This window comes from Rhinoderma darwinii, chromosome 3, assembly GCF_050947455.1.
Source record: "Rhinoderma darwinii isolate aRhiDar2 chromosome 3, aRhiDar2.hap1, whole genome shotgun sequence".
NCBI lineage: Eukaryota > Metazoa > Chordata > Amphibia > Anura > Rhinodermatidae > Rhinoderma > Rhinoderma darwinii.
Window position 1 is genome coordinate 206,848,822 of NC_134689.1, and position 23,560 is coordinate 206,872,381.

The 23,560-nt window shown below is 41.8% G+C and overlaps 1 protein-coding gene across 5 annotated transcripts in view; it reads left to right on the top strand.

Annotated features, from left to right (window-relative positions):
- Positions 1-23,560, top strand: part of SRPK2 (SRSF protein kinase 2) — a 159,138-nt gene that overhangs the window by 57,958 nt on the left and 77,620 nt on the right. The window contains exon 1 of one of the 5 annotated variants that reach the window (XM_075857293.1): positions 21,802-21,827. The exons of the other annotated variants lie outside the window; for them this stretch is intronic. Within the exon in view, the coding sequence (XP_075713408.1) occupies positions 21,817-21,827 (11 nt within the window). The 5' untranslated portion in view covers positions 21,802-21,816. Of the gene's footprint in view, positions 1-21,801; positions 21,828-23,560 lie in introns of those variants that run through there. 5 annotated transcript variants of the gene reach the window in all.

The following is a 23,560-nucleotide window of genomic DNA, read 5'->3' on the forward strand; positions in this document are numbered from 1 at the left end:
AGATATTGGGATTTGTATGTTATGATTGGTATTCATTGTGTGATCGACGACTGTCTTGGCTGCACATCCCTGCCTTTTGCTTTACCCTCTGATCGTCTCGGATGCCGATCCAAAAAATGTTGATATTAAATGAAGGCATGTAGTAGGGAGTGCCCATTACAAATTGCATTGAAATTGCTAACTCGGATAGGTTAGTCATATACATTAGCACGGATGCAGTTTGACAAGTGGATGAATGTGCAGCATTTTGTTTACCTCTACACATACGTGATAAATATTCTTCTACCGAGACATTCCTCTGTCTTATTAGATGAATTCATTCCTAAAATATCTCACGTTCTAGATCATCATAATGCTATACATGTGACCATGTCACCACTCTTTTATATCACGAAAACTGCACTGCAATAGTCTTTGACCCGAAGTTTTGCTCAAAACTGAGGAATTGACCTTCCTGGCAAAACATCAAGTAACTTTTTTATATGACAAATAATATATTGCAGGTATGCGGAATAATTGTATCATTATATAGGTTAATAAACTTTTATATATATATATATATATATATATATATATATATATATATATATATATAAAGTTGTTTAATGATTAAATAAAACCACTTTTGATTAGAAGTCTTATTTCTATTCCGTACTGGCTCCAACTTTTTTTTTTGCATGCATGTTTTCATTGTGGTTGCCATGGCTATGTCCCGAAACACGCATGTATATATTTTTGACTCTAGTCTGTACTAGATAATATAGATATTCACTACATTGTGAAGTCTGGAAAGCCTTCAGATTTCTTTATTAGTTACAAATATCTAATAAAACAAAAATATACAGTGTGGATTTATGCATGTCCCTTGACGTAGCCATAGCAACCAGAATAAAGCATCCATTGTTTACATTGCTGGCTGCATTCAGAGTACTGAAAATGGCGCACATTAGAGCAAAGAAGGGTTTATTATAAGGTTACTATGTTTTTATTGCATGGCTAAACAAATTTAGATTCTTTTTATCTACTGAGGATATCACAGATGACAATACAAAATGTGTTCAAAATCTGCAAGGGGTTTTATTCTATGGTATTTTTCTACATCGATTGTATAACGGACACCAGAACTAGAAAAACTTTCGTGTAAGGTCATCTCTGTATCTGAACTAAATTGAACTTTCATCTTTATATTTCTGACCTATTCATGATTGGTGGACCTCAATAGTCTTTTGATCTTGATTTGGATTAGTTTGTCTTGACTTTCTCTACATTTTGTTATGGAAGATGGTTAGGATTTTGAAGGAAAAGGCTAAACATACTGTGGTCGCACCTGAATATGTAATTAGGGCTGGACAAAACCCAGTTGCCATGGCAACTGAGAAATATGTCCATATTGTTGTTCCATCTTCCCTGTATGCATTCAGTAGCCGGGGGCCTACACCAGGTGGTCGCTGACGGCATCCCCATGCATGGATCTCCGCATTAGTCACAGACCACTCCTGCCAATCAAAGGGAGAACACAGCGGCTGTCAAACTCTTCCTGCAGAGATCGAAGGCGAGAAGGAAGCTACAAGTAAATGTTTCTTGCATGTAGCTTCCTACCGGAAGAGATTGCATTGTGGGGTGGAGGAGAGGAAAGGTAGATTCACACTTGGCAAATTTTATTGCCGAAATTTCTACAAATCCGGTTCTATTCATCTCAATTGGGTTGTTTCTGCATGGAACTGAATGGAACAGATTTCAGTCGTAGAAATTTCTGCAACAAATGCCACGTGTGAACTTACCCTAATTTTTCGGCAGCGTGTGGAGAGGGAAAAGTGTCTCATAAGTGGAGAGAGGCATTTTTCGCTAATAAGATATAAAAAGTTTCTTATATTCACTATTAATTGATGCAAAGTTTGTTGAAAGGTTGTTGACCATTTAATGCTTTGCTCATTTGGTTGTAATTTTGTAGATTATAGTGAAACCATACCCATGTAATAGACGGGTGATTCGTATTGTCTCTTGAGATTAGTCAAGATCTCAACTAGAACAGAGTTTTTTGCTGGAGGAAAATCTGCCTCAAAATTCCATTTGGAATTTTGAGGCAGATTTTGCTCTGCCTGCATGCAGATTTTCACAGCGTTTTTTGACCGCGGGCATAAAACGCAGCGAAATACGCTTTCTCTGCCTCCCATTGATGTCAATGGGAGGTCAGAGGCGTAAACACCCGAAGATAGGGCATGTCCCTTTTTCCCGCGAGCCGTTTTTTCCGATCGCGGGAAAAAACACCACAGTCCCATTGAAATCAATGGGAGGCATTTTCGGCCGTTTTTTGGCGCATTTTCAGACGCGGTTTCCACGTCAAAAAAACGTGTAAAAAAACTGTGTGAACGGAGTGCATTTATTGGCATTCATTATTCATACATAGGCTGCCCTCATAAATATATAATTTTATACTATCAAAACACAATACTTTGCATTATTTGATAGTGCATTATTTGATTATTTAATTTGCTTTGTGACAACTATTAGAAAATCCTCTGGTTCTGAATGATTTTACTGGTTCTGCACTTGGACATCTTCACCTGAGTAGTACTTAAAAGTATACTTTTTTTATTCTTATATTTATCATGTACACCACGTAATACTCATTGAAACAGAGTAGAAACGGGTTTGTATCCTGGTGATACAACATCACATTCTTTGCATTATTAAATTATTGCTATATACACGAAGTTGCAAAAACAGGAAACAAAAGAAGCCGCTAAAAGGATGTTGTGATGCACGTTTGTAAAGAGATCAGGTTTTGCATCAGTTGTTAATGTTTGTGTTAATGATACTAGAAAAGTGTGATGGTAGATCATAGGCCTCATGGAGCCTGTACTGCAGCACATGGAGTCCTTAGGGTTTCTATTATAGACCCGTAAGTCGCCGTATGTTACATCCGTGAGGTGCCGACTTCTGTGCTTTGATGGTTCATCATGTTGTCATATGAATACTGCGTGGATACAAGTCACCATCCACATAAATATCCACATCCTAACTAAAGCTGGTTGTACACATTAATAAAAATCATCCAAAATAGTCAATTTCAACTGATTCAGCCAATGGTTGAGTGAAAATATTAAGTAGATATTTAGCTTGAGGCATTGGTATGTGATGGGATTGTCAACCGGGCATATTCGGCATGGTTGTTCTTTTCAAAATCAGGCGGTTTTAGTCTGAATAGAAACTTCAATAAAGATAACGTGTTGTTTTTCAGGTATACTAAAGTAGTTATATAGAAAAAAGATGTGGTTATAACCAAACCATACCTAACAAACCCAAATTTGCAATATAATATAGCACGGTGCCATTCCTGATAAAGATTATTGAAAAAAGAAAAAATGATCCAGAAATATAACTAGGCACTCTTGGGTTAAATAAAATTCAACATAATATTTTATTTTTGAATCCAGATAATACCGGCAATATTAATTTATACAACAACAACAATATTATTTAAAAAAAAAAAAAAACCTCCTGGCCAGGAAAGAAAACATACAATAGCACCTTTGATACATTAGTGATATTGCCTGATGAATATACAGCATACTATACACGTACAGAACAATTTTGAAAATAAGAAATTCCAAATGAAAAACCGCTGGGTTGTGTTCACACTTGCGGTTTTCAACCCTATATGTTATTTTTATCACAAAGTGGCCAAAGTTCCTATTTGGAGTAGCTGGTAATGATGTTTTTAAAGAAATTCCTTTTATATATATATATATATATATATATATATATATATATATATATATTATGATCTCATTCCAAAAATAGGAAAATAGCCCCATGTATCAAGGGGATGTGGTTTGCAGCGTTCTTTTTTCCTCTCATGAGTGGATCCTTGGTTCTAATTTGAATCTTGTGGTGGTAGGAAGTCTTTTCACAGACCCTATGGGTCAATGTGTAGCCCTCGTCATCTTGAGCATCAAAACAAGGCACTTTTATAACTTGTATAGGATTTTTACCTTTGACATCCAGCGAGTGCTGGGAAACCACACGTGGAGGCAGTCAGTCCAAGGATAGACAGTAGCAGATCTCCACAGAAGCAAAGTTCATCTGTATGGCCACACATTTAATTCAAAGCCTCCAAGTCTCCACCATCACATCAATTGACGCTCTCCTCCCTTGATCCATGCGGGCATTCAGTTTCAACTGCTCTGAAGAAATCCCGTTCAGGGATGAAACGCGTCAGCTGTTCTAATTAACAGGGCGGGTAGTGACGTCCAAACCCTGCCCTGAGAATCCCTGTCCAGTGTTGGAGACACCACGTGGAAGGAAACATACTTTGGAATTTTAACTCACCTGGTTGCCGGCGTGCGATCCTGCCCTGTCGGGTCCGTGCCTCTCGGAGTGCTCCTGGGTTTACTTGGATGCCGGCGTGCGATCCTGCCTTGTCGGGTCCGTGTCTCTTTGAGTGCGGTGGTGAATGCCCGCATGGATCAAGGGAGGAGAGCGTCAATTGATGTGATGGTGGAGACTTGGAGGCTTTGAATTAAATGTGTGGCCATACAGATGAACTTTGCTTCTGTGGAGATCTGCTACTGTCTATCCTTGGACTGACTGCCTCCACGTGTGGTTTCCCAGCACTCGCTGGATGTCAAAGGTAAAAATCCTATACAAGTTATAAAAGTGCCTTGTTTTGATGCTCAAGATGACGAGGGCTACACATTGACCCATAGGGTCTGTGAAAAGACTTCCTACCACCACAAGATTCAAATTAGAACCAAGGATCCACTCATGAGAGGAAAAAAAGCACGCTGCAAACCACATCCCCTTGATACATGGGGCTATTTTCCTATTTTTTGAATTAGATCATAATATATATATATATATATATATATATATATATATATATGGAATTTCTTTAAAAACAACATTACCAGCTACTCCAAATAGGAACTTTGGCCACTTTGTGATAAAAATAACATATAGGGTTGAAAACCGCAAGTGTGAACACAACCCAGCGGTTTTTCATTTGGAATTTCTTATTTTCAAAATTGTTCTGTACGTGTATAGTATGCTGTATATTCATCAGGCAATATCACTAATGTATCAAAGGTGCTATTGTATGTTTTCTTTCCTGGCCAGGAGGTTTTTAAAAAAAAAATATATATATTGTTGTTGTTGTATAAATTAATATTGCAGTATTATCTGGATTAAAAAATAAAATATTATGTTGAATTTTATTTAACCCAAGAGTGCCTAGTTATATTTCTGGATCATTTTTTCTTTTTTCAATACTAAAGTAGTTCTTTATGGTTTTGGGAAGTGGTTCTTCGTTGGATTATTGAGCACAAATGCTAGGCTTTCCTCTATTATAATGATTTAATAATTTTTTCAATACACATGCACTTTGACCAGTAACTTGAAAACCAGATCATAGCTAAAACAGTTTGCAAAAAACGCACGGATATCTGAAAAACATGGGCTTTTAAGATGTGTTTTTGTATCTGCCACAAAAAAACCATGCAATGTGAACAAAGCCTAAATGTGAGTAGAAGGTCGGTAGTAAACATTTTTGAAAATGTTTGGCACATTATTTAAAAACGTGTGTGTGTGTGTGTGTTCAGTACCTTTTCAGCACAATATTTTTCTGTGACAACTTGTGCTGTTTGGATGTACATTAATTTGTTGGTATCAAAATTTTTAATTCCTGGAAAACCAAGTCCATGTGGAGGCCTTTTTCAGGTATAGGGCACGCATGCATTTCCATGGCCATCACAGTTAGAATATATTTATTTAATGTGCCTTTTAACTCCTCTGTATAGTTTCTAGATCGAGGTCCGCTATCTATGAACTTCCATCTTTCCCCAGTTAAGGCTGTGTTCACATATCGCCATAGGCCCCCATTCACCCGACCAAGGCCAATAGGACACATATCTCTGCCATATACCACTGTATGGATATATGTCGGAGACATGCGCCTTTTACTTAGCCTCTGTTTACTTCGTGGTACGAATAGAAGTCAAAATCTTGCCTTAAGAAGAAAAAATACATTTAGGCCTCATGCACACAAACGTATTTTTTCCCTCCCGTAAATACTGGCGTAAATACGGGTCCTTGGTCACACGTATTCGACCCGTATTGCACCAGTATTTACGGACCCGTGCCCGTAAATACAGGTCCGGTGTCACCAGTATTCCACCCGTATTGCACTGCACTAATCTGCAGCCCCTTCTCTCTATCAGTGCGGGATAGAGAGAAGAGGCAGCCCTTTCCGAGGTAAAAGTAAAAGACATTCATACTTACCCGGCCGTTGCCTTGGTGACGCGTCCCTCTCTTGACATCCAGCCCGACCTCCCTGTATGAGGCGGCAGTCTATGTGACAGCTGCAGTCTGATTGGCTGCAGCGGTCACATGGGCTGAAACGTCATCCCGGGTGGCCGGACTGGAGGAAGAAGCAGGGAGTTCTGGGTAAGTATGAACGGCTTTTTGTTAAAAAAATTTTTTACAGGTTTATCTATATTGTGATCGGTAGTTTCTGTCCAGGGTGCTGAAAGAGTTACTGCCGTTCGTTTAACACTTTCAGCACCCTGGACAATGACTATTTACTGACGTCGCCTAGCAACACTCCCGTAATTATGGGTGCACACACGTAGTCACCCGTAATTACGGGAGCCCCGTAGACTTCTATGGGCCTGACCGTGCCGTAATTACGGCCTGAAATAGGACATGGTCTATATTTTTCAACGGCACGAGCACCTTCCTGTAAGCATACGGCGAGGTACCCGTGGCCAATAGAAGTCCATGGGCCCGTAAAAACGTGCCGTAATTACGGCCCCTAATTACGGGCGTTTTTACGTTCGTGTGCATGGGGCCTAAGGCCTTATTCACACAACAGTGAAAAACGTCCGGCTGTAGCACGGCTGTTTTCAGAACAATTATGTTCTATGGGTGTATTCACACGGATGTTTTTTTAATGACCAGTGAATAATGGGCGTCAAAAATAGGACATGTCAGTTTTGACGGCCAGATGGCCCAAATAGAAGTCAATGGTTTTTAACTGCTGTCAATACATGTAAGAACCGTTAAAAATGGATCTGTGACATGGGGATTGGCAAGGGAGCTACTAGTTCCCTTGCTGGCTATCGGCGGCTCATGACACTCACCGATGCACTGCTGTCTTCTTCTGGTGTCGTCGCTAGTCTTCACGGGTTCTGCGAAGGCGACGTGATGATGTCATCGTGTCGCCTTCACAGATCCAGTAAAGACAAGAGACCTTACCTGAAGAAGACATCAGTGCGTATGTAGGGCATTCAAGTCGGGCTGTGTGGCATCCAATACAGGGAGGCTGTGTGGCATCCAATACGGGGAGGCTGTGTGGCATCACCTACCTACAGGGAGGCTGTGTGGCATCATACACAGGGAGGCTGTAAATAGTGTCTAGGTGAATGTGACCTTCTTTTGGGTGTTTTCAGGGGGTTGGGACAAAAAAAGCCTGACCAATGAAATTCCTCAGTTTTTTTTTTTTTTAACGCCCATGAGAAACAGATGCAAAACGGATGTCAAACGGCCATTAAAAATGGACAGACGGACTAGAAATGGATGAAAATTTAGAGAGACACTGATGCAAAATGCCCATGAAAAACTGACAGTTGATCAGTTTTTAATGTACATTTTTTTTCACTGTCGTGTGAATATAGCCTAAGAGTATGTTCACACAGCCTATTTTCGGCCGTTTTTCGGCCCGTAAACGGCCGAAAAACGGCTAAAAAAAAATCGGCAGCAGAACGCCTCCAGACATTTGCCCATTGATTGCAATGGGAAATACGGCGTTCTGTTCCGATTGGCCTTTTTTTTTGTTTTTACGCAGCCGTTTTGTAAAACAGGCGCAAAAAAGAAGTGCAGGACACTTCTTGGGACGTTTTTGGAGCTGTTTTTAATAACTATTGCAAAAAGCTCCAAAGCCGGCCGTAAAAAACGCAGCTAAAATCGCGAGTGGGTTCAAAAACGTCTGGAAAATCAGGAGTTGTTTTCCCTTGAAAACCGCTCCGTCTTTTCAGACGTTTTTAGTCTAGTGTGTGAACATACCCTTATGGTCATGGTGGTTTAGAGCAGTACTTGGCACGTGCCACATTATGGAGGATCTCCATTGTGGACTTTGACTCTATCTTTGGTCCATACATGAGGTTCAGCTATTGACACGACTATATTTGCCGTGTTTGTTCTTTCGCATGTTTTTACTGCTTATGCTTTTGTCAAAAGGGAACACTGATTGTAAACAAGCCATATATTTGTGTCGTAGCCCTGGTGGAACATGAACCGAGCCAGCTACTTTTCCTCCATAACCGTGCCAACAAGTGACCTCATAATAGTGACAGCCACAATACTTCACCCTGCACCAGTCTATCCACTTCTAGCAGTAAGTTATTGTGTGCACCTAATCAGCAGTAACTCCCTTTTCCTGTGCCATTGGCAGCAGAGAGAAACTTCCCAGCTCTGGTGTATGAGAAGGAGAACAGTAGATGTCTGACATCCTCCTCTGTTCTCTGATCAGGCTGCATTCTAAATATATAGGAGCGCTCCTTCCAAATCACTGGGAAAATCCCTGCACCCTATCCTGCTGCTTTCTTCTGGCACCTGGGTCACACTCGCAGGCCACATGCGGCCCCCAGACCACCATTTGTGTTCCACTAATAATAAACCTATAGCTTAAACCAGTTCTCCGAAATCTGGGTCTCCCCAGCTGTTTTGAAACTACAGTCCCAGCATGCCATGACCGTATTTCAAAACTGGAGAGCCACAACATGTGGTACAGCATATAGAAACTATAATGGCCCCTTAATACCCGGACTAGTTTGAGCCTAAAAGGGGTAATCTCATCAGAAAACCACCCCTTTCAGAATGGGGGAGCCATGGTCAGCCAGGCATTTCCACTGCGGTGGCTGCTGCATGGTAAATGTAGTATTACATGGGGAACATTCAAATGCATAATGCAAGGAAGGCTCGAGTCAGCCAGAACTGGAGCCTCTTTTACAGGGACCCCCTCTATGATGCCCATATGCCCTTCACAAGGCAACCCCTTTAAAGAACAGAACAATGTTTGCGATTTTTCTGTTGTACCTGTCAAATGGCTGTAACTTTTGAATATTTTAGGGGTCACTCCAGTCAAAAACTAAAAATTCAGCTTTTGGTAAGAGTCATGGAGCTCTACAACCTCCCAAAGTTTAATTTACCTGAATGGTGGTTACAGAGATCCCCTACTAGGCCGCAGCTGAAGCCTTTGCTGACCATAACAATAGAGCTTCATTACGGAGTCATTATAGGAAATTTACACAAATGGAATCATGTGATTTTACAATGATGACTACCCCCCCTGCATGACACTAATAGGACACCAGTGATAATGGGGCTTGGATATTGTTAACATGTTTAAGTACCTCATGTTTTCTGCTGTCAGTCAGGCTCCATGACGCATCATTTCTAATAAGCGGTTTTATTTTCCCAGCCTGGGAGGGGCTTAGAAACGATGCATCATGGAGCCTGACTAAGCCCCTCCCAGGCTAGGAAAATGAAACTGGCAGTTAGGCCCCATGCCCACGCACACGACCGTATTGTCATCTATCTGTAAATACGGTCTGTAAATATGTATCCTTAGTCATCAGTAACTTATACGTATATACGGAATGGTATCCGCAAATACGGTCCGTAATGCATCTGTATTTGATCCGTATATACAGATCCGTAAAAAAGTGGGAGGCTGCAAATTATGTCATCAACATGTTGCATAGCAACGCTTCCGTAAATGCAGACGGTTTATGGATGCACATTCATAGCCGTTCGTATTTATGGAAGCGCCCATAGGCTTCTATGGGAGTCTGTGCCGTAATTATGGACAAGAATAGGACAGGTTCTATAAAAAAAAATTCAGCACAGACACATCAGTAAAAATACGGAAAGGTGTCCGTGGCCATTAAAAACGAATGGGTCCGTAATTACGGATGAAATATACAGTCGTGTGCGTGGGGCATTAGGAACGACTCATCATGGAGCCTGACTAACTGCCGGTTTCATTTTCCCAGTCCGGGTGGGGCTTAGTAGTGTGCACCCGCCCACTGATATGGAGAGGTAATGAACATGCAGCTGACTCAATGTCATGGAGATAGCAGCCACTTGATGCTGCAATGTAGAAATTTTGTAGTATCCACAAATAACACGAAGAGCAAATACTATACAGTGTAAAAGTAAAGATCACATGTAAATTCCATGTGCTAGTTGACTTTTTATTTAAAGAGGCTCTGTCACCACATTATAAGTGCCCTATCTCCTACATAAGGAGATTGGCGCTATAATGTAGGTGACAGTAATGCTTTTTATTTAAAAAAAAACGATCTATTTTTACCACTTTATTAGCGTTTTTCGATTTATGCTAATGAGTTGCTTAATGCCCAAGTGGGCGTATTTTCACTTTAGACCAAGTGGGCGTTGTACAGGGGAGTGTATGATGCTGACCAATCAGCGTCATGCACTCCTCTCCATTCATTTACACAGCGCATAGGGATCCTGTTAGATCGCTATGTTCTGTCTTATAATTACACATTAGTAATACTGAAGTGTTTAGACAGTGAATAGACATTCCACGGGATGTCTATTCACATTCTCTGCACTTCGTTACTCTGTCTGTGGTAGTTACAGTAGAGGAAGCGTAATCTCGTAACCTGTCATTTACTGCATAATCTCGCGAGATTACGCTTCCTCTGCTGTAACTACCATAGAAACAGTAACGAAGTGCAGAGATTGTGAATAGACATCCCGTGGAATGTCTATTCACTGTCTAAACACTTCAGTATTACTAATGTGTAATTATAAGACAGAACATAGCGATCTAACAGGATCCCTATGCGCTGCCTAAATGAATGGAGAGGAGTGCATGACGCTGATTGGTCAGCGTCATACACTCCTCTGTACAACGCCCACTTGGTCTAAAGTGAATATACGCCCACTTGGGCATTAAAGAGGCTGTCACCACATTATAAGTGCCCTATCTCCTACATAAGCAACTCATTCGGCATTAAGCAACTCATTAGCATAAATCTAAAATCGCTAATAAAGGGGTGAAAATAGATCGTATTATTAAATAAAAAGCATTACTGTCACCTACATTACAGCGCCGATCTCCTTATGTAGGAGACAGGGCACTTATAATGTGGTGACAGTAATGCTTTTTATTTAATAAAACAATCTGTTTTCACCTTTTTTACTGCGTCTGAAATCCAGTTGTTTTTTAATCTGTTTTTAAAGTGTATTTTGAGGATTATTTTAGAAGCGTTTGTTTGAAGTGTCAATAGAAAATGGGAAAAGTCAGCTTGTTAAACGCTTCAACAATTGACATATCGTTTCTGTTTTTTTAAGAAAGCATTTTTTGCCAGGCATTTTTTAATTAAGCATCGCAAAAATACACCTCGTAATTTTCTTCAGGTTATGTTCACACGCTTAGCAAAATACAAATTCAAGGGAAAACGGCTCCTGATTTTCAGACGTTTTTTAAGCCACTCGCGTTTTTCACATCTTTTTTTTTTACGGCCTTATTTGGAGGTGTTTTTCTATAGTCAATGAGGCGTAAAAAAAATGCCCCGTCTGAACAGAACACCGTATTTCCCATTGAAATCAATGGCCCGATGTTTGTAGGCGTTCTGCTTCAGTTTTTTTTCAGGCGTTTTTCGAGGCGTAAACGTCCCGAAATACACCTGGAAACACTACGTGTGCACATACCCTAAATCAATGGGATGCTTATTACAGACGTATTTTGTATCGTAATATGAGTGTTATATGCTCCAAAATACGTCTCAATATATGCCATGTGCATAAGTAGGGCTGAGCAATTATGACCTAAATCAAAATCATGATTGATTGAAAATGTAACCTCGATTACGATTATTGAACGATTATTTAGTCCACACCCCTTTTTTTGCATGGTACGCCATTGAATTAATATTTATCCCCTGAGCCTGCTGTATACTCCTGTATATAGTATAGCCCCTGACACTGCCCCCACACAGTATATTGCCCCCATAGTGCTTCTCACACAGTGTAATGCCACATAGCTGCCCCCACACAGTATAATGCCCCTATAACTGCCTCCACACATTATAATGCCCCCATAGTGCTCCCACACATTAGAATGCCCCTATAATTGCCTTCACACAGTATATATCCCCTATAGTTGCCCTCCACACAGTATAATACCCCCATAGCTGCCCCTACACAGTATAATGCCCACACCGTATAATGCCCCCATAACTGCCCTCCACACAGTATAATGCCCCCCATAACTGACTTCCCCGCAGTATAATGCCCCTATAGCTGCCATCACACAGTATAATTCCCCCATAACTGACCCCATAGCTGCACCCCAAACAGTATAAATGCCACCAAAGCTTCCCCAAATAGTGCCTGATAAAAATAATATACATACTCCCCTAACCCCATTCCTTAGTGTCCCCTGCTCTACCATTGGATGAAACTGTATCTGCGTCCTGAAGATGCAGATACAGTTTAAACTGGGAGAAAATATTTGATAAAACAGAAATTTGCAAGATGACAATTGAATTGTGCTGAATTTCTTTTTATTTTTCAATTAATATCTACCTCAAAGTAGAAACTATTTTTCTCCATCATTGTTTGTTTATTATTTATATAACCTGCCATAAGGGTATGTTCACACAGAGTTTTGTGCAGGCAGAAAACGGCTGGAAAAATCAGCTCCGGTTTTTTAAAGCGAATTTTGACCTTTTTTGTTTTTATTTTTTTGATGCGTTTTTTTTTACCTATTTCTTCAACCGGCAAAGGCAAAAACCACAAGTGGTTATTGACCTAAAACACATCTGCGTTTTTTCCGTCTCCCATTGATTTCAATAGGATTTTTGAGGCGGAAAATGCCTCAAGATAGGGCGTCTCTTTTTTTTCCCACGAGCATTTTTTTTTCTGAGGCAATTTCGGCCGTTGTTTCCGCGACAAAAAAGTGTCAAAAAACTTTGTCTGAACAGGGCCTTACTGTCTCTTGTTCACCAAATTGCAGTGTTTTTACTTTAAAAATAAATAAATCACTTTCTATTATTTTCAGCCATTTCTTTAAATCATGTGAAAAAAAACAACTCTCTTTCTACAATTTTCTATTGGTTATTTTAATATATAGAGTGCCCTAGTTAGGGTCACTGTGTTGGGGACAGGGCTCTGCATATGCCAGTTTATTATAGCTTTTTTTTTTGGTCTTTTACAAAAAAAAAAAATTCTTAATTTATATTATGATGTGTCCCCCCAAAAGACCTTTTGGGGACTGATTGATTATTTTACGTTTTTTTGTTTTGTTTTGAACTGCAGCTCAGGTGCAGAACGGCCCTTAGGCGGAATTCACAATTTATTCATAAATCGGCCGTCACCCGGCTGCATTAGGAACAATAGACCCCTAATGGGGCTATTCACACGACCGGGAAAACCGGCCGTCAAAAAATGGGACATTCCCTACTTTCGACTGGGTACCCGGCCGCCAGGCTCCCATAGAAGTCTATGGGGCCGGGTAATACACGGCCATCACCGGAATGTTTCCCGAGTGATAGCCGGGTCTACCGTCGCTCGCGCACTCTCTCCTCCTCCTCACAGCGCAGAGTGCATGTGAGGAGGAGGAGGAGGGTCTTTTTTTGCTCCCTGTAGGAGTCTGAATCCCCCAGTGACTACACTGTCCATATATGGACACAGCGAAGTCACTCACTTCTGCAGCGGAATCCCCGTCTCTATGGCCGGGGATTCCGGTACAGGAGAAGTGAGTGGCTACACTGTCCATATATGGACACAGCGATGTCACTCACTTCTGCAGCGGAATCCCCGACTCTATGGCCGGGGATTTCGCTACAGGAGAAGTGAGTGACTACACTGTCCATGTATGGACACAGCGATGTCGCTCACTTCTGCAGCGGAATCCCCGACTCTATGGCCGGGGATTCCGCTACAGGAGAAGTGAGTGACTACACTGTCCATATATGGACACAGTGACGTCACTCACTTCTGAAGCGGAATTCCCGACCTGTGGCAGGGAATTCCTCTCCAGGAGAAGTCAGTGACTACACTGTCCATATATGGACATTGAAGTCAGTGACTTCTCCTGCAAGGGGGGGGCGGATGAGTGCAACCTACAGGGGGCTGCGTGGCATCGCCTACAGGGGGCTGCGTGGCATCGCCTGCAGGGGGTTGGGTGGCATCGCCTGCAGGGGGTTGGGTGGCATCGCCTGCAGGGGGTTGGGTGGCATCGCCTGCAGGGGGTTGGGTGGCATTACCTGCAGGGGGCTGTGTGGCATCACCTGCAGGGGGCTGTGTGGCATCACCTGCAGGGGGCTGTGTGCCATCACCTACCAGGGGGGCTGTGCCATTATCTACAAAGGGCTGTGTGTGGCAACAAATTTAAATGAAATTCATCCGATTAAAGAACGGTCAGGGAAAAAAACGGATGCAAATCGGGCCCAAATCGGCCGGTAAAAACGGCAACACGGCCCGGAACAGAATCGGAACGGATGCAAACCGGCCGGGAAAATCGGACAAAAACGGCCGATTTTCCCAGCCGACACTCGGACCCTGTCGTGTGAATGAGGCCTTAGAAATGATAACTCACAATTAGGGCTGTCCTCGGTCTTCTGTTTCTTGTCAGACCGGCAGCATGGTCACATGAATAGTCTTCCAACAATCACATGATCGATGGGACCACTGCCTCCAATCGTGAATGGAGTTGTGTTGCAGTTAGGGTATGTGCACACGACCTCTTTTCAGACGTAATGGAGGCGTTTTACCCCTTGAATTACGCCTGAAATACGGCTCCAATACGTCGGCAAACATCTGCCCATTGTTTGCAATGGGTCTTACGATGTTCTGTGCAGACGAGCTGTAATTTTACGCGTCGCAGTCAAAATACGGCGCGTAAAATGACGGCTCGTCAAAAGAAGTGCAGGACACTTCTTGGGACGTTTTGGAGCCGTTTTCTCATAGATTCTATTGATAACCGCTCCAAAAACGGCCATAAAAACAACGCTGCGAAAAACGCGAGTTGCTCAAAAAACGTCTGAAAATCGGGAGCGGTTTTCCCTTGAAAACTGCTCCGTATTTTCAGACGTTTTTTGTTAAGCGTGTGAACATACACTTACATGCGCAACGTGTGGTCAGGAACATAGCTGTGCAGAAGAATTGCTATATGAACCTCTGTCCCTTCGTTTTCATGATCTGCAGGCCTCCCAGAGGTCAGATCCCCAAGAACAGAAAATTATGGCATATGCTATGCCCCTACGGCTGTGGTCTCTAACCGTATTCCGTTCCGTTATTTAAAAATGAGAAAGGGAAGAGCAGTGTCCTTTAACTCCCCCATTGATTTCAATGAAAGTTTTCTTATTGCAAATGCCAGTTAGCTTAATTTGTCATGTTTCCTAATTGGGGAGTAAAATAGCCTAGTCCGGTACACTATTTTACCTAGTTTCAAATAACAAACCTGCTGCTCAGCTGTTTCCATCAGTGCCATAGATTTTGAATGGAGCAGCAGTGCGCACGTCACTTCATTCAAATTTTTCCTCTCTGTGCTCTTGTAGCTGTGGGTCCCTGGTTCTGGCTATTGTTGGAGGTCCCAGCAGTGGGACCCCCACCAATCTAACATTTGTCACCTATCCAGTGGATAGATGATAAATACTTCTTAACGGAATACCCCTTTTTAGGGCCTGTTCACATCCGTGTTGACATTCCGTTGAGGGGTTCACCCGACTGAAACCTCCGACGGAACCCCTTAACGGAAAGCCAACGCTGTTGTGAACCGGCCCTAAGGTATTTTCTTTTTTCCTCCCAAAAAAAGCATATGCTCAACTGTATATCAATGCAGCTGCATAGGCCTGCAATACATAGGTCTGCACCACCTTAATCGTATACACACTTAGGCCGGATTCACACGAGCGTGTGCGTTTTGCGTACGCAAAAAACGCGGCGTTTTGCGTGCGCAAAAGGCACTCAACAGCTCCGTGTGTCAGCCCTGTATGATGCGCGGCTGCGTGATTTTCGCGGAGTCGCCATCATTATGACACTCTGTATATTTGTAAACAGAAAAGCACGTGGTGTGGCATGCGTGATTTTCACGCACCCATTGACTTCAATGGGTGTGTGATGCGCGACATACGCACAAAGAACGGACATGTCGTGAGTTTTTTGCAGCGGACTCGCGTGTAAATCACGCAACTGTCTGCACGGCCCCATAGACTAATATAGGTTCGTGCGACGCTCGTGAAAATCATGCGCGCTGCACGGACGTATATCCCGTTTGTCTGAATAAGCCCTTATGCAGTGTTGAATAGAGCTGGAGATTTTCAATAGTGTCTCATGTTACCCTGTCAAGTATGCCAAAAGCAATCTCTATTGGCATACAATTGGCGCAAATAAAACATGTGGATGTAAGCCATAATTGCAGGGTGAATAGAGCCTTACCTGTGTTTTATATAATCTCTATACATTGTAAACAAAGAGGATTTAAATTATATAAAAAAAAGAAGTGCCAGGCTTATAAATTGTAGGTCAGTGCTTACTATGAACACTTTTTGCCTTTGATTTCTCTAGTACATGCTGTGAAGAATGTCAGCAGAGCGACTATTGCGACTGCTAAGACATGTCTGTATATGTAGAACCTCACCACGGAGAGCTGAGCGTTTCTGATCACAACCGCTTCCGGATGTGCTGCCTAATATGGTTTCTTACATCCTGCTCATCATTGCCTATAGGGACCACTGACGCACTCCACTTCATCATAAAATAGTCCTAATAATATCCTGCCCCCGATGAAGACACATACATGTACGTGCTCTCTTCACTGATTTTGAAAGGCATAGTCATAATCCTGTAGATGGCGTGTGTCTATGGCAGGTCTACACGGTTTGGTTTTTTCCTCTGTCTAGAGCTGGTACATCATTATTATTATTGGTGTGCTTTTATGTTGAGGAATCCAGGCATTGTGTTTCATACTGGTGCCATGTTAAAATATAAAGAAAACCCGAATCCTTTGCATTAGGGAAGCCGTGCAGACTGGTTACCCAAGAATACTTTTCAGCAATTCATTTGTGCGAATTCAGGTCCTATTCTTTTCAGTCTGAGAATTCCAGCCGTGACATATATACTTGATCTGTGTGATTGGTTCGGCCTGTTGTCATAGCTACTAAACTCTGGATGTCATTGAAGCTTTATGGCGTTCAGTTCATCTGTACGTGTTCTGTCCAATCTATTCAGGTGGTGCAGATAGTTGCTTTAAATAATTTTAAATGTCCTTTTGTAGTATGTGTGTGTGTGTGTGTGTGTGTGTGTCTGTGTGTGTGTGTGTGTGTGTGTGTGTGTGTATATATATATATATTTTATATAAAATGTAGTTCTTATTAAAGCGCATCAACACCAAGTTTCCGTATTTCAGTTGACCATGTATTTTAGAACTTTATATTTGACATCATTGAATGGTTATTATCTTTTTAATTATCATACATTGTCTTCCTATTGAATTTCATCTTTTTTTTTTACTTCTGAATATGCATAAGAAGCAATTCTAAGGGTGTATTCACACACCGTGCTTACCCCTTTTTTTCGGTGGCATTTTCCACTCCGTTTTGTTTGCACGTTTTTTGTTCACAAATATAGTGGCCAGATGTTATTTTAAAGTTCATAGTAACATTTTGAAAGGCTTCGTTCACATCTGCGTCAGGGCTCTGTTCTGGCCTTCCGTTGGAGCATTCCGTCAGAAGAAACCCTGAGTGAAACAAATGGAAACCATAGGCCTCTGTTTGAATCACCATTGATTTCAATGGTGACGGATCCGGTGCGTTTCCGTTTGTCTCCGTTGTGCAGGTTTTCCATCGTTTTGACGGAATGAGTAGCGCACTCGACTATGGTATTGATTCCGTCAAAATGACGGAACCCTTGCACAAGCCCTTGCACCTATGGTTTCCGTTTGTTTCAGTCAGGGTTCCGGTCTGGCGGAAAACTCAGACGGAACGCCAGAACGGAGCCCTGACGCAAATGTGAAAGAAGCCCAACATCTACGTATACGGCCTTTGTTTTGTAGCGTTTTTGAGGACATTGACATTTTTATCAAAGCGCATGTGCAAAATATCACAAAATAAGAAAAACAAACAAAAAAATGCCATTAAAGGGTTTCAAAATGCATGTAAAAAATCCCCAACACTGGACAAATATTGTGTGAAGGGGGCCTTAGGGGTTCTACCCTTGTCCAGCCATCTTAGTATACTGTCGATTGACTTAATTGGTATGTCCTTGCTGCTGAGCAAATGAGAACGTCATTGGTCAAAGCCCTCTGAGAAAATCCATAAGCTCCACCCCCTAGACTCATTTAGGAGGACCTGGAAGCAAGATTTTGATATCTAAACTAATTCTATAGCAGTGCCAATGGAATATAAAATACTAACAAAATGTTAAAACTATTAAAAAAACAAAACAAAAACAAATTAATAGAAAACTATTACAAAAATTAATAAAGTGCGCCTTGTATGCAGATTAATTATTAGACCTGTGTAGAATCCTATGGGTGTGAGCAATGGATCCCCATCAATAATCATACTGATTGTCATCGCAGTTATAATCTTATGCTTGCACATACTATTTAAGGGCTTATTTAGACGAACGTGATATACGTCCGTGCAACGCGCGTGATTTTCACGCGCCTCGCACGGACTTACGTTAGTATATGGGACCATGCAGACTGTCCGTGAGTTTCACGCAGCGTGTGTCCGCTGCGTAAAACTCACGACATGTCCGTTATTTGTGCGTTGTTCGCGCATCACGCACCCATTGAAGTCAATGGGTGCGTAAAAATCACGCGCAGCACGAGGAAGCACTTCCGTGTGACGCGCGTGATTCGCGCAACATCAGTAAAAAGTATGAATGAAAACAGAAAACCACCTCGTGCTTTTCTGTTTACAAACATACAAACAGAGTGTCATAATGATGACGGCTGCACGAATATCACGCAGCCACGCATCATACGCAGCTGACATACGGAGCTGTTAAGTACCTTTTGCGTGTGCAAAAGCCGCATTTTTTGCGTGCGCAAAAGGCACACGCTCGTGTAAGTCTGGCCTAAAAGAAATTAAAAATAGTCTTGTTTGCTTATCAAACATTGCGTGTGTGTTTTAGGCTGGGTTCTCAAGCTACGGTTTTGGTGCATTTTTACAAATTCACCATTTTGTGGTAATTACAATTAAAAGCTCTAAAACCGCATGGTGCAAACCCAGCCTTAGGTATTCTATAGAATCTAACATAGGCTAAGGATAATTGCTGCTTACACTTCTCAGGCATAATGCTATGACTAAGGGCCATATAAGCCTCGAACGTGTAAGGCCCTAATTACACTGAGTTTTTTTGCAGCAGACTCACATTGATTTCAATGGGAGGTGGAGGCGTTTTTTTTTCAGCGAGCAAAAAAAACAAACGCTCGCAGTATAAAGAAGCGACATGCCCTATCTTGAGGCGTTTGATTTCAATGGGGGATGCGTTTTTTGACAAAAAACGCTCGCATTTATTCCATCTTTCTGTTGAAGAGATAGCTAAAAAAGAACGCATCTAAAAAACGCGTGTGGTGCAAAACCACTTACAAAAAAAAACACCGGAGCGGATTTTTCCGGGCAGAATTTTCTGCCTGCAAAAAACTCAGTGTGAACAGGGCCTTAGAAGTGATTATCCTGACTGTTGAATTTTATGGCATACTGAATAAAGCTTGATGATTTTACAATCCTGTCAGGATGCGGGTTTTGCTTCACTTTTTATCTGTTTTAAAAGTATTCTCCCTCGATATCTCTAAGGTCCCGTTCTAACGTTCCATCAGAGTTTACGTCAGAACGGGACCCTGAACAGACACAAACTGACACAGACTGAAACCAGAGGTTTCTGTTTCCATCACCATTAATTTCAATGGTGACGGATCCGGTGCCCTTGGTTTCCGTTTGTCTCTGTTGTCCACCGGACTCGTTGTTTCGCCGGAAGCAATAGCAAAGCAATAGCGTAGTCGACTTCCGGCAAAACGACGGGTCCGGTGCACAACAGAGACAAACGGAAACCGGGGGCAACGGATATCTCACCTTTGAATTCAATGGTGATGGAAACGGAAACCTCTGATTTCTGTCTGTGTCAATTTGTATATAAATTCAGATAGCACCAGATACGGGGGGGAAAAGTTGGTTTTGCACGGATAGGTGCCCAACCCGAAGAAGAGTAAGTAAAGAGTATCTGGCACACCAATTTGAGAAAAAGGTAATTTTGTTTTTTAATGCCAGTGGCAGAGTGCGACGTTTCAGTCAAGGCGACCTTCTTCAGGCACTGAGCCGTGCTGGTTAGACCACATATACAAGCGCTTAGTCAAAATAATAGCGGCTGGCCGCTTTGTAATAGCCAGCAGCTATTATTTTGACTAATCACTCGTATATGCAGTCTAACCAGCACGGCTCAGTGCCTGAAGAAGTTCGCCTTGACTGAAACGTCGCACTCTGCCACTGGCATTAAAAACAAAATAAAAATTAACTTTTTCTCAAATTGGTGTGCCGGATACCCTTTACTTATTCCGTCTGTGTCTGTTTGTGTCAGTTTGTGTCTGTTCAGGGTCCCGCTCTGACGGAAAGCTCCGACGTAACGTCAGAACGGGACCCCAATGCAGATGTGAACGTGGCCTTATAAATCGCTCACATGGGCATTTGCTTTATTTTGATAGATTTGTGTGTACACCGTGTTCCAAATTATTATGCACATTGGATTTAAGTGTCATAAACATTTAATTATTAGTTTTTCAATTAAACTCATGGATGGTATTGTTTCTTAGGCTGGGTTCACACGACCTATTTTCAGGCGTAAACGAGGCCTATTATGCCTCGATTTACGCCTGAAAATAGGGCTACAATACGTCGGCAAACATCTGCCCATTCATTTGAATGGGTTTGCCGACGTACTGTGCAGACGACCTGTAATTTAAGCGTCGTCGTTTGACAGCTGTCAAACGACAACGCGTAAATTGACTGCCTCGGCAAAGAAGTGCAGGGCACTTCTTTGCAACGTAATTTGAGCCGTTCTTCATTGAAGTCAATGAAGAGCAGCTCAAGATTTACGAACGTCACAGACGCCTCGCATAATGCGAGGAGGAGCTTTTACGTCTGAAACGAGGCAGCTGTTTTCTCCTGAAAACAGTCCGTCTTTTCAGACATAAAAGCCTCTCAACGTGTGCACATACCCTTAGGGCTCTTTGGATCATTGTAATCAATCTCAGACACCTGTGATAATTAGTTTGCCAGGTGTGCCCAATCAAAGGAAAACTAGAAAAAAGATGGGAGGGAACCTCCAGCTCACCTTAGGGCAGAAAAATTTGCAATGCCTGTTGCGCCCGGATCCTCGTGTTGGCCCACGTTGGTAGGTATAGAAAAAGGAGATAAGTGTGATCCAGCGCAAGAAAAAAAATAATTCTGAGTATATTAAAATGGAATCTTGTTCCGATTTTATTGAATATAAAAGTAAAAACAGGGAGAATTTGCTCCCACAGAGGAAAGGTGGATGTATGAAAAGAAGATAGGTGTGTATAGCCTACGCGTTTCAGACGATCTCCTCGTCCTTAGTCATGGCTGAGAATGAAAAGTCTGACAGCTAGGGATAGGGCTTATATCCCGTTTAATACAGGTGTATTTAATTGCGGTTCAGGGAGATTAAGATGGAACGCAAACATGTGACCGGTCCTACGTCGGCCCGCATCATCTGTCAAGCTCCGGACACATGGAAACCACAACGCGGAGAACCGCGATGTGCACGTGGTGAGTATGTGCACTTTCAATATGTTTATCGAACGAATTAGTGATTTGTTTAGTTTGGACCGGATAAGACCCCATTGATCAGAAATACTGTTTGGTGATGAAAGATTGTGTGAATACACTGTAATGAGGGATATTTAAAATGAATAAAAAGTGACTAGCATTGACATATGTATGTACATACGATGAACTAATATTTATGCAACGAGAAGTACAATGTACAAAAACGAACTCGACAATTGCAAAAATTAGTGTGCTACAAACATAGCTATAAATATGATATCAGAGCACGTTTGACTGTGGGATCCTTGTACCAACAATCACTGACTGAATGATCTGATAAGACCAATATTATGAGATTTTCTGTGAACAACGAATAGATTGTTATTGTAGATCTGTTGAGTGTGGGTTAAAATATTTGAATGAATACTATAGAGGAGATCTTTCACATATATGTAAATATAAATGTGTGTGAATCTATTTTTTTGGTTTGATGTTCAGAGTTAGGTTATACTCTACCAAAATTATTATTTTTTTTTTAAGTATTACCGTTGTTGGTGTTGTTGAATGAGACTAGCATGGAAAAAGAGTATCTTTTCCAGTCAATAATTTGATCATGAAATAGGAGAGGAAAAAACCTTCATGTATTTTCCAAACAATATTTCCTGATTTTAGTATGGTTTCAACAATTCAATCGTTCCGGGCTTCTACTTTCTAATGTTCTTCTCAAGCTTAGTAGTTGTTCAATTTGGACCGAAAAAACACGTTTCAGATACTATGTGAAGGAAATTCTAATAGTGAAACATGAGTTCTTTCCTCAAGTTAAGTCCATGGGGATGTCTTGCTTTTAAACGGAAAATCCAAAAAGCTTCCCTGCCCAGTGTTTTGTGTTTCAGATTTCCTCCCCGTTTGGGTGGATATACCTTTTCAATAGCATAGCATTTCAGTGAGTCAGTGGATCTATCATGATATTGGATGAAATGAAAACTACTTAAGAAGGACGTTCCACATTATTAAGCAGGCCACAGGTTTCAAGCAATATGGGGGAAAAAAAGGATCTCTCTGCTGCCGAAAAGCGTGAAATAGTGCAATACCTTGCACAAGGTATGAAAACATTGGATATTTCAAGAAAACGTAAGCGTGATCATCGTACTGTGAAAAGATTTGTGGCTGATTAAGAGCACAGACGGGTTCGTTCAGATAAAGGCATAATGAGGAAGGTTTCTGCCAGACAAATTAATAGGATTAGGAGAGCAGCTGCTAAAATTACATTGCAAAGCAGCAAACAGGTATTTGAAGCCTCTGGAGTCCTGCGAACCTTAAGCTGTAGGATCCTCCAGAGGTTTGCAAGTGTGCATAAAGCTATTATTCGGCCACCCCTAAACAATGCTGACAAGCAGAAACGGTTGCAGTGGGCTCAGAAATACATGAAGACTAATTTTCAAACCGTGTTGTTTACTGATGAGTGCCGTGCAACCCTGGATGGTCCAGATGGATGGAGTTGTGGATGGTTGGTGAGTGGCCACCATGTCCCAACAAGGCTGCGACGTCAGCAAGGAGGTGGCGGAGTCATGTTTTGGGCTGGAATCATGGAGAGAGAGCTGGTAGGCCCCTTTAGGGTCCCTGACGGTGTGAAAATGACCTCTGCAAAGTACGTAGAGTTTATGACTGGCCACTTTCTTCCGTGGTACAAAAAGAAGAACCGTGCCTTCCGTAGCAAAATTATCTTCATGCAT